General features: G+C 36.3%; 1 protein-coding gene across 4 annotated transcripts in view; it reads right to left on the bottom strand.

Moving 5' to 3' along the window:
- Window positions 1–12,972, bottom strand: part of ATXN7L1 (ataxin 7 like 1) — a 110,786-nt gene that overhangs the window by 18,084 nt on the left and 79,730 nt on the right. For all 4 annotated transcript variants that reach the window (XM_036400800.1, XM_036400801.2, XM_054514870.1 and 1 more), the window contains 3 exons: window positions 6,368–6,651; window positions 1,488–1,570; window positions 378–634 (listed from right to left, as the gene is read on the bottom strand). In XM_036400800.1, coding sequence (XP_036256693.1) covers window positions 378–634; window positions 1,488–1,570; window positions 6,368–6,651 — 624 coding nt within the window. The remainder of the gene's footprint in view (window positions 1–377; window positions 635–1,487; window positions 1,571–6,367; window positions 6,652–12,972) is intronic.

A 12,972-nucleotide genomic window follows, 5' to 3' on the forward strand; every position in this document is an offset into this window, starting at 1 on the left:
TTCTATATAAATGTACAGAATTTTACCACTAATACCTACACTGGTTCATGTAAACAGACTTTTCTTCTCAATTGTGACCAAATGACTTGAATATAATCTTTCCTAATTATAACTACCATTTTAGCAAAAAAATGCAGTTAGTCTGAGATTCTGAGCCAAGGATGGACACTACTCCTTTCTTCATTCCCAGTTAGATCACAGGCTACCATGGACAGAGTTCAGTTAACATAAGCTAGCAGAAATTCTTATATTAGTATGTTTTATCGTGTAATAGCCTAAAGAAGCATTAAATACTTTTAAAATGAGATGTATGAACATCTAAGAAATTTCTTGCAGCACCCTGAGAATGCAACATTCCACACTGGAGAACTGCTTACCTTGGAAGTACAGAATTTGGTGGTCTAGATTTTGCAGGAGATGTTACTTTAGATTCTTGCCCAGAGTTCACTAAGGATCCTGACAGAGAGTCTTGTGCTGGTGTGGGCTGGCTCTGATAGCTTTCCCTTGCAGATGGTGGATGCTCTTTGTCTTTTGAAACTTCTTTTTCCCTGGATCGAGCTTTGTGTTCAGCTAGAAGGATGTCAAACTGTTTTTTACGGCCTGGAACTGCTCGTCGATGATTAAGTGAATGAGTCTAAAAATAGGGTGGTTAAAAAGCATTTGTGTGTGCATGACATTGTTTATGAGTCCTCTATACTTCTGATAAACCACTACTCTAAAAGATAAAATCTACTTCAAATAACTTTAGCCACAGTTATGGAAATAAAGCTGCTATTCCACATTATCTTTGATAACTTATAAAGTCATTCTTAAGAAATGCCAACATCAAGGCTAAAATTACTTTTTGCAACAATTTATCTATATAATAGAGACTATCGACTTACCTTTTTCAAGATGGAAAATAGAATTGCAGTAATTTAAAGATATTAAGAAAATCATTGTAGCTTTTAACTTACAATGAAAAACTGATTTCATTGGATTGAAAAACATGAATAGATTTTAAAGCAAATTTAGCTGATGATCTCTACTGACAGGCAGCACATACACATACAAATGTTCATTAGAAATGTCTCACATTGCAGCTACTTTTGATGCGGGAGTTATTACTATCACAAGGGCAGCCTCCAAGTAATTTATTATACAAAAATATGGTAATTTTTTTTACTGAAAACTGACTATACTTTAACATTGTTGCACACATGAAGCAAAAAAGAAGCATTTAAAATAACACTTGGGCTTCTACATGAAACGTTAATGCTTTTTGCATAATAAAATGACATGAAAAAAATCTTTTTAGAAATATCAGTGGAATAATGCAGATGCTCTGATTCAAAGAAACAGAATTACACAAAAGAATTACCTGAAGACAGCGCCTGAATACCATACCCATTGTCTGTAAGACAGGAGCAGGTATGACCTCTCAAACTACTGTGGTAGGATTTAAACTATAACAAAGCATCTGATATTTTATCTTCTAAGAAAAATACCTTGCAGGTGAGTGATCTTGTGCAAGGTTTCTTTGTTTCAGGATCCAGTACTCCACAGTGCTTATTTGGGTCAAATTCTCTTTCTGTTAAGTGCGAGAATGGGAAATGAGAAAAAAAATACATTATTATAGAAGTTTTAACCAGAGTACCTTATAATTTTTGCCTGTTAGAATTTGGTTTAATCAGGTTCAACCTGAACCACTGACCCCAACCCCAGCATCCCATAACAGTACTATGTGCATCATTCATAGAGTTATGTATTTTTTTGCCCTTGCATGTTTAAAACCATTTAGAGCAGGATTTCAGCCAAAGACTTCATGGAAATTAGTCTGCTTACAGTGGAGTGGCCCAAACAAAGGACTAAGCCAATTCCCTGTGACTTCAGTTCCCTCTCTGACTCTGCCTGCCTCTGAGGCCTAAAACACAGCATTTGCAGCTCTGGCTCCAGAGCTGGGCTAAGACACAAATGGTATCACAAGTGCTTTAAACAACATCTCTCTGACATACTTAGAAACTCTAGAAAACAACCCATGGTTGATTACTGGTGGCATTTTAAAAATAAAATTTATCTAAATCTTTATAAAAATAACATGTATGTTAGTTTTTATTTCCCCATGTGAAGGGAGAGATGGAATTTCAAGTTTGCAGAGATTATGAGAAAAGGCATTTACACGAGTTCTACTCATGATTAACATTAACAGGGCATTAATATTTAATATGCTGTATCTGTATATTTAATTTCATTAATGATTTACTATTTCTATGCCACAGATAGCATCACTTCCCTTAGGTTATGTGAATATAATTTTAGGGTTTGCATTAAGAATTGTAACAAAACTATGGACACACACTTTTTAGTTTATGCCATCAAAACCCTTTACCATTACCTTCACAGACCATGACAAATTATGGTATAATTGGCAGACAAGTTTGCCTTTGTTTGGTAGGGGAATACAAACTATTTGTCAAATCCTATTTTAACTATACAGCGGTGTTACATTCAGATACAATAAACATCCTGTACTCAAATACAACATTTAATCAGAGGATGCAAAAATTCTTTTAAACCAACAAATGGGAGCTAAGAGGAAGACAATGATTCACAGCTGTGTTACAATGCTATGACATCATCACAGCAAGAAGAACAGCTGGAATAAGAAAAGTAAGGAGAAGTAGCTTATGTTGGACAGCAACTCGCCTCCAGATAGCACAATTTCTAGCAGTTTTAGGTATTCTGCTATCTAGACTTAAAAATGCTTATGCAAACATTCAATGGTTATATTATTAACCTATTAGCAAAGCCATACAAAAAAGGGAGCTTGGAAAAACCAGCTGGCATAGTTTTTTATTTGTGAAATCTAGAAAGAACTGAAATATGTTATAGGCAGTTGTAGTTCCTTTGGCATTTACAACACAACAGAAACACAAAAATAGCAGTGTGTGACTCAATATAATAACTATTTTTTTCTACTTAATAGATGAAAACACATGTTCATGAACTAAAGGAGCTAGTTGCTCCTGGGGTTTGAGTGTAAGATGTTCCTATTACAGTTTCCTGAATGACCCACCTAAAACCTTCAATGCAAATTGAAAAAAACAAACTAGGGAGACAATATGGACTAATAAATATGCCTTCAAATGAAAAGTCCTGAAGACAATTATAAGGCTATGGAATGTGTTCTGAAAGTTACCAAGCAAGGACTGTTTTAAGGGAAACACTTAAAAAATCAAAAGTGGTCCAGATTGGTACTTGTCAGTAAGTGGCCCAACTAAGACTTGTAGGACTGATTATGGCAAAGTCAGTTATTAGGAAAACATATACAGATAAAAATCAACATAAGGAGTTATAAGAAGAAAGAGTGGAAGTCTCTGCCATTGACTGAACAACAAAATAATATTGTTTCCCTGAGAAACAGAAAATACTGAACAAACAGGAAATCACTTCTCCTGGCTGAAGCATTTATGGCTGCTCCAGCGAAATCATGAACATCTAATTGCCAGCTACAGACATGCCTGGTTTGGGCAACACACTACGTGAAACTTACCACCTTCTTATCAGTAACAAAATGCAGCTTCTGCTCACTGTGTTGGGAAATGGGGAGTGTGGCAAGGCCCAGAGCCCTGTGCACAGGCACAGCTTGAGAAAGCTGTTTTTCTGGAATGGATTCCACTTCACGTTCAGTGGACAAAGGGAAGAACATTTGTTATAACCTCACCAAGAGAAGAGCAAGGGCCAAGACTGAACTGTCAGAAACTTCTGTTTGCAACAGAACAGTTTTTCTTGGTGTACGCTGGGCACCTGCATTCTTTACATCACCCCAAAGAGAACAAGAACTAAGGAAGATTTAGAAAAAAATTTTTTTTTGCAGTTGCTACTAGGAAACACTGATCCACTTATGCTGGGCAGCTACAGACTGTCTTTTGTGGCTCCACAAGCTGTTTCCTCTCTCTCAACAAGGACAGTGCTCCTGAAAAGAGGGCAGGTTCATTCATCACACAAACCACCACCAGCTCTCAGCAAAGAAAAAAACCAACTTCTATCACAGTCAGGGAAACGGTGTGAGAGACAGTAGAGGTTGCTAAAAAGGGAAGGAAACAGATGCAAACGGGCCAAACTTATTAGGGAGCTTCAAAAAGTAACGTCTGTACAGCTCTAGGGCAGCAGACTGAGGGAAACCTAAATCCCTTGGCTGCAGTTTCATCCTTTTCATGTGAAATGAATGAAATTATGGGATAACTCAAATAATCATCTCATTGACCTTCCAAGATCTTTTTATCAGGCTTTGCACAGTCCTATATAATAATAGAGAGAAATACATCATAGTGACACACAATCTACAGGCAATTCATCTCCAGGGCTCTCAGGACTTCTACAATTTGAATAATCCCTAAATTATTGCATTGCTGCATCAGTACTCAAGGCAGTAGAAGTAAGACTGAACAGATCACAAATCTGACCATGACAGAGAGGCTGTAAAAAAAAAGTCTCAGTTCTGTGTATTTGTCAACCATATAAAAGTAAACACATGCCTATCCAGGTGCTCAATCAGTTCAGTGCAGAAATTTCCACCATGTTCCCCAGCCTTAAAGACACTGCAAGTCAGAGCTTAGAGAGAGAACAGTGCCAGAGCCACCTCCACAGTAAAGCCAGCAAGCTGTAGGAAGGCCCTGCAGAACTGATTCTCCTTTATAAAGACATTTCTGCAAGCACTTGCACAAAAATGTACAAATATCACCCGCAGCCCTGCAGTGGTAAGTGGTGACATGAGGAAAACCACTAACAGTTTAAATTGCTCAAGAAGGAATTTTGAATTGATTAACTTAATTAGTTAAATTTAGCATCTAACCCATTATGGGAAATAATAGGTTAAAAGGAAGCAATATTCTAAATTAACTGTAAAATATAGAGAGTTTTTATTAGAATACATTGGATATTAAAAAGTGAAATGTAAGGGTTAAAGCCTAATCTTAAGTTACTCTCTTGTAACATATTTTTGTGCTGTGAAAAGCTATAAATGAACAAAGGTTGTGTTTCCTTATATGCCACCTTCAACTAGTTAAGAAAGCAATCAGTGTACTGAATCCTTTCAGGCAATGGCATTGTTCCATGCCCCGCACAGCCCTAGCAAACACCTCACACTGGTCTGAAATCCAGCCAAGGTAGCAGCACCATAGGCTAACTGCCAAATCTGAGAAAATGAACAAAATAAACCTGATATTCAGGCAAAAAATAGGACACACTCATTAACTGGAAATGAAAGCATTTATCTTGTATAACTTATACTGGTTCATAACTAGTGCACATTTAGAAATCACGTGAACTAACTTTGTGCCAAAGTGACGATCTAATGTGGCTCATGCTGCCATTAGCAAAATTAGCCTTTCAGTACACACAAGAAGTTCCTGCCCGAGTCACAAAGTACTGCCAGCTGATGAATAGACCCTGCACAGCTTCTTCAGCTGTAAATTTGAGTCAGTTACTTTTGCTTTAAAAAAAACATAAAATAAAAACCCTCAAAACACTTTGTTTCCCTTCATTCAGAGCAAAAATCTGTTTTCTGCTTTCAGGGGTAAATTCTCTTCTTGCTGCCCAGCAGCTGACATGGGTCACCTCTAGGGAACTCCACCAAAAATAATTCTTTCTCCCAGTGGAAAATAACCTTTCTAACAGAGCCTCTGTCCTCCCACAATGTGTTGTTCTCTGCTTTGGTGGCAGGTTTGAACAGGGACCTACATCCTCAAAACTACCCTGCCTACGGCCATCCAGGGCATTTCCCATTTAATGTCATTTTCTCAACTCCACTGTCCTGTTTTCCTGAGTAAGACAAAGATCCTCATGCTAGAAACATTGCCACTCATATGGGAATTGCAGTGGGAGAGGGCTGAAAGGAAATTATGGCTTTTAACACTTCCCCAGCATTTCCCATATCTCCTTAAGATTTTTCTCATATCTAAAACAAAAAAAAAGCATTTTTAAAAAAATCATGACTTGGAAGAAAAACCAATGTCTTAAAGCTGTTCAATTTGATCATGACTGAACTAAAGTCACCCAACTAAGGCACATTTTCCTTTGTTGTAAACAGACTCAAATCCCATAATGGCTTAAAGAAGTTTTCTGCCTTTCTGTTTTAATGAATTTACTTCCTTAAAAATTTATTTGGCCTGTTGACCAGTAATTTCAAGCTAAACAGAATGTGTACTTTAAAAATATTTTACACATGCTAAGAGTGTGAAAGCCTTCATTTTCATACATGCAACCCAGCATCTTAGAGCAAAAAAATCAACCCAAACCCAGCATTTTATTAGCTGCATTATGAGCTATAGAAGCATTAACAAAGAAAAACAGACTGCCACAAAAGGTGAATGACAACATCACGTACCTGAAAGTCTTTTGTAAGGCTTGTTACTGCTTTTAGTGCCATTTTGGTGTTTCTTGTCTATTGATGGAGCTACAATTCCTTTGCCGTTCAGAATCTTTTCTGGTGATGGTGGCACTGACTTGGATGTCACACCAGATTTAACCAAAGTTGGAGCAGGTATGGTGGATGAAGAAGTTGAGGAGGAAGTGATGGTGGTAGTGGTTGCAGAATTCATTTTAACATTGGCACCATCTGCCTTCACTAGGTTAGGAATTTTCTCTAGACTGACTACTGGAACAGGAACACTGCAAGATCAAAGGAAAATATTCATGTGGTATTTTCTGCACCAAAGATTTACAGTTACTTAATCCCTTTGCACAGATACAAAAATTTCAATGCAAGTGACACAGCATCTTAAGACCAGACTAAAATGAAATACTTGGTACCAGTATTGACTATTTTTGTTCAATCAAGCATTTACAAAGCCAGGCATCTGTAAAGCCCGGCAATGAAGAGAATTATGAAAATGAACCTTTGTATTTTTTTTTAAGATCCAATCCCCTACTATTCATAAGCAAGATCAGTATTTGGTACCAAGCAAAACACACTCCTTACAAATACGGTCTCATGCCTTTAACACAAGCACATACCAGATATGTGTATGCTGTACTAAACTCACCATGATAACGAAGCAGTTTGCTAATAATATTAATATTTTTAAACAAACACAAAAATAATTCATTTGCTCAGATGTGTCTAAATGACATACAAGTTCTGGAAACAAGGAGAAAAGAGATTTTAAGCATAGAAATATTAACAGCTGTCCCTTTGAAAGTATTAAAATCCTTGATGACTTGAGCAATACTACAATGTATTTTAATAAAATCTTAGGGACTTAAAAATAGAAATTTTCAATATAGTTATTAACTTACTTGGCCCTTTTCAGAGTAAAGTTTGCAGTAACTAACTTACTCCAACTTAACTACCACCATTGCAGATTTGTGACACTAATAAATGCTACCTTCTCAATTTGGCAGCAAAACAGATTGAGACAAATTATTTTCAGCTGCAACAGTATTTTAACATTTCTAGCTCCACGAGGAAACATCCAGTGATATTATCTACTCAACAACTCCAAAACTGGATATCTTGTGACCACCAGTTAATATATAAGTTATATACCCCTCCCTACTGAAACAAACCCAAATAAAAAATATAACATAATGCATGTACAGTTAGGGAAATCCTCCCATTCACAGCTCACACAATTTCAGTCTCTTGTGTCTGAAAAATGGCACCTTTGCTGCACCTTTCTACAGAAGGAATGTTTACAGGTGTGGAGTTTTCACAATCAGAAAAAGATGACTTTGAGATGGCATTCTCCATGGGACACACTTTGGAAACATCAAAGCAGGATTCAAAATAACTCAACTCTTGACTTTCCTGGGCTCCTATAAATCTCTGTTTCTCTGCAGCTGCTGAAGGTCATAAACCTTATTCTAAGTGTATTTTAACATAGGAAAATGTACCAGCATTGATATAAACAATAAGTATACACAACTATGAGGAAGATTTAGACACCAAGACATCTTCTGGAGCTGAAATTAAATTGTATAAAACTCCTGTCTCTTGTGGTACTATAAATGTAGCAGTTAGTCAGAATACAGATGCAACTGCAGTGATGTGTAGAGCACTGGCCAGTAATTAAGCAAAAAATGTACCTTATTCACAAAATCAGAAATGAATGCAAACATGTAGCTATGAAAGGGAGGATGTGATTCTCTCCTTTTTTAAACTGCTCTGAATTTATCAAATGGCAGACAAAAATTGTAACACCTCAGCATAAGAATTATTTTGTTTTTGTCTTTAGACAGATGGCAATTACATTTTCTGAAAATAGGAGAATTTTACATTAAGTAGTTCTACTATACATAAACTATATAAAAACATATGAGCAAATCTCATGCCCAGTTTCTAAGAACCATCTTAATTCAAAATACTCATATTCAGGGAAAAAAAAATCAAGTGTATGATATGGTTTAGTAGTGAAATATTGTTAATAAAAATGGACAGGGTTTCTCTTTTTTGCAGTGTTCAGAATCTCAGATCCTAGGGCACATATGGTGGGATCACTGTGATAATGAAAAGTGCCCAGGGGAGAGAATATTTTTGCTTCATTTTGTTACAGATCAACAAGTCAACCTTCATTATGCATTTCATTGTAGTGTAGAAGAAAAAATAAAAATACTCCTGATGCCTTAGTTTTAGCTTTCGTATTTTTTAGGTTTCGTATTTTTTTAGTGTGTGACTCTGAACTCCACAATAAGCAATAGCAAGTTCTCTTCACAGTTTAGTTAGACAAAACAATCCTTTTCCAGCCTGAGAACCAAAGACACCATTGCAGCTTCAGGCCCAAAAGTATAAAAACCAGTAAATTGAGGAGAGCAATCTGGGAGGATGGGAGTGCATAACCTGAAGCTGTAATCGGACAATTGACCCCAATATGTAAATGGACCAAAACTTCTAAAAGTGTGAAAACTCGTGACCGTTGTCCACCTTGGGTGTGGCCTTGGCTGGGCTCTTGCACTGCCCAAGGTGTATCCTCTGAAGGGCTTTTAATGAATACCTACTTTATTCCTTTAACTCTGCCTAGCCTCTTTAGGCATCACTCCAGTACCTGTGGGTGTACACCTTCTATAGGATTTCTGGTACTCTATAGTAAATTATTTATGATTTCAGAAGCTACAGGTTATAATTTCTCTCACTTTTACTGCATTGAACGGTGAGGACCTCTAGTTTAGTCTTAGCATAACATACAAAGAGTAATTTATTACCAAATGGCAAATTGGAAGGTCCACAGGACCAGTGACTGGAGTAAACTATTAAGGTCTTAAAAAGTAAATAAATCACAAATGTTCATATTTATATTTGGCAGTTAGAAAGAATTCTTTTCCCAAACAGAGTTTTTTGAGTAAAAAATTGAGGGTTTATTTCAAAGTTTGTTAGAAAGAGAAAAAACCCAGGTTTTTAGTCTTATTTACTGTATTTTAAAAGGAGCTTTTTAACAATAAGCTTGTTTAGATTTTTTTAAAGACAGCTGTTGAAGGGGACAATTAGAAAAGCAACATGCAACCAACATAAAAAATGAGGAAAAAAATCTATTCAGTAAAGACTTTTTTTGACAAAAGAAACTCTAGTAAGAATAGCAGTATCTACCTAATAGGCAATAAAAGTTACCAAAGCAAACACATCAGAAACATTCATTATTTCTTCTGAACTAAGAAGGAAATAGGATAACTCTCTCCAGTCAGATAAAAATACTTTTTGATTCCTTCAGTTAGTGCAAAGTGCCAGCTGAAAAATAATGATTGATTTTTTTCTTTTTACATAAGAGAATCTGCACAATGTGACAATGGGTTCCAAAAGATTTTGAGCAATATTGGGTCTCAGCATATTAATTTTTAATTGAATCTTGGAATCTTAGAGAAGCTAGCTGAGTGCTGCTCTTTCATCCATGCTGAAAACCCAAACCAAAGTGTCTTGGAAGAAATATTCAAAAAGCTAATAAAAATAAACTGATAAACAATAAGTTGACATGGTTTTGCTGAGGATCAGATTCTGGCAAACAAGTATCGTTTCAGTTTTTGATGAAGTTACCAGTTAAGCTGACAAAGATAACTATGAAATGTTCCAGTTTTTGAAAGGCATTATAAAACACAAATAAGAATGATTTAAAAGTAAATGTTAAAAATATGAAATTCATTAGGGGTGTGTTGCTAGGGGCATTTTTAGCCATCATTACCAAGTCTGACATGACCAAAAACTTCAATGGACTTGAGAAATAAAGATAAGATTGCTGGTGATAACATGTACTGATGGAATCAGGATTGACAGGAACTAAATAATGAAGAGACAAAGCTATAAAAAGCACTATGGAGTGTCTGGTAAAGTTCATTAACTCAAAGAGACATTTTAATACAAATGAATGTAAAGTTACACATGAAATAACAAGCTGTTCAGTCTGCAGTGAAATACAGGGAAATAACACACTGGAAAAACAGTGACACAAATATTTAGTGGTCACAATGAATAAGCAATATGGGTTTTAATTTACTGTTGTGCTTATATCAACAATGGGATATGGCAAGTAAGAAATAGTTTTCACGTGTCCTTGGTTATAGTGATATTGGATTATGGCTTCTAGTGTTGCTGACCAGTGGGACAATACCAGGGTTGATGAATTAGAAAGGAACCAGTAAAGGCTCAGAAATGAGGACTACAAAAAGTGCACGGTCATGACAGGCTTTAGAAGCTCATTCTCTTTTCAAATAAGGTAACATTTCCTTCTGTTTTCTCATGCTTTGTTGGGCAGTTGGACTAGATGATCATTGTAGGTCCCTTCCAACATGCAAGAAAAATAACTGCAGTATGTCACAATACTTTTCATACCTGTAGCTCCTCTTACTTCTGTTTTCCTTTCTCTTGGCTTTTAAAAATGATTTCTCCTTCCTATTATGTAATTTTGCTGGGTTTATGTTTTGGTCATTTGTAACTATATTAATTCTAAAAGCTCGGCCACTCATCCAACTCTTCCCATTTGTGAGAAAAGAAATTCACAAACATTTAAAAACATAAAACATTGCTCTATTCTACATTGCTGGAACTGTCTCTACAATGTACAAAATGTTTGTGATTTAATGTTAGATTTTATGGTCCAAGTTAACCCTGCTCAGTTTTGCTTCCATGCTACAATAGGAATATCCTTAAATCATAACTATCTTCACTTTCTCGGCCTCAGTATGAAGAATGATATTTCCTTATAGAAATAAAGGCCAAGAGATTATTTAAAAATACTTTGAAAAGTGACATTACAAATTTTAAAGGATTGCCCAGAGGTATACCTTTGGGACCCTTTTTCTGTTTACAGAAAGAGTCAGTTTTCTCTGTGTTGGTGAAAATCACATCATTTCCATCTCATTTTTTTCATTTTCAGAACTTCTGGCAGGCTAAACTTTGTGGAGGGAGGCCAAGGAAATCTGCTTCAGCTGGTTTCTTAGCACTAGCTTACTTCAACACTTTACCCCAATTTTATGCCTTAGGATCATGGATAGGTGGAAATGAACACCCTGTAGCATCACAACACCTAAATCCACCATGGCAGCACCCAGAAGCTGTGCTGGGGCACAGCAAGTGAAGCAGCATCCTTTGGGTGGGTCAGCAATGAGGAAAAGAGCTCCTGGCTGCAGGAATTCCTTTTATAAAGGGTAAGCATCTGAGCTATGCTTACTAATTATGATCACTTGTTCATTATTATTGTTATTTCTACAAATTCTTTGCCCTTTTCTCCCCAGTTTCTACCCTTCTGCTGTACCTCTTACCACCTTTACTGCAAGCTGCAGAAAATGATGGCTTGCATTTATCTTGTGCACAGTGCAGTGGTGCTCCAGCTCTGCTCCAGCTCTAAGCACTGCTGTATTAATAGCAACGATACAGAGAGATACAGGGGGAAAAATCAGAACTGACAGATATTTCTGGATGATGTATTCACAATAATACTTTATATTCCAACTACAAGAAGGGAGGTATTAAAACAGCAGCTAAAAAATTAAACAGTTCCAGATCTCTTTTATCTGATTATTCCAATCATGATTTTTAAAGCATTAGCCATGGAGCAAACAGAACCTCTGGAGCACATCTTAGTACAACAAAGGACATGAACAAGAGAAAGAGCTACTTGGTCAATGGCTAAGATGATGCCTCAACCAAAACTATTACAAATATAACAACAGAAGTTGGATCTACATGAAGGTGGGCACAGCAACAGATCTACTGGGCTATGCTGTTGCAGAGGCAAAATTCTAGCTGTAACAACTAAAATTTAAAGGAGATGCTGTACAAAACAATCCGGCAAGCAAAGGTTGTCCAGGTCTGAAAAGCAATCACTAAAGTGATACAATTCCTGAAATAAGCTGATTTGACAACTGTCTGGAAGAACTTAGGTCAAATAAATGCTTGGTATGAGATTACAATGTAACAGGCAAAAGCACTGAAGACCTGGAAGCTTCTGAGGATGACAAACCACAACACACTTGGATGCACCATGAATCCTATTTGCATTTTTGAGACAAATGTTTCTGTGTCAATTGAGTATTTCTTTCTAAAATCTAAGACAAGAAATTCCATGGCTTGTGCAGCAATTGAATGGAAAACAGAATCTTAAAAAAGAATAAATTTTATTAATAATTTCACCTTAAGTCAGATCTGCTGAATATTTTCTAGTATTCTAAATAAATATTATAATCCTCTAATGGAATAGGAACAAACACTTGTCAGCTCTCAGCTGTCAGCTCTCTATAACCTGTGACGATGAGCAGACAGATTTTATTCTTTAACAAGTCATGTAATCTAAGGCACTTAACACTATATTTTGCAAGAGAATTTTATTGATCTTCACTTCAGACTGTTTGTGATTTGCTATGTGGTAATTACAGTATCTTTAACTACTATATGCCTCATTTTTCCCCAAAACAAAACAAAACTGCAGTATGATCTCCCAGCACGGCTGCAAGAATGATGTAATTCTTGGTACAACTACTGTCATATTCATTGCCAAACAATCAACAGAG

The sequence above is a fragment of the Molothrus ater genome, chromosome 5 (genome assembly GCF_012460135.2).
Source record: "Molothrus ater isolate BHLD 08-10-18 breed brown headed cowbird chromosome 5, BPBGC_Mater_1.1, whole genome shotgun sequence".
In the NCBI taxonomy this organism is placed as follows: Eukaryota; Metazoa; Chordata; class Aves; order Passeriformes; family Icteridae; genus Molothrus; species Molothrus ater.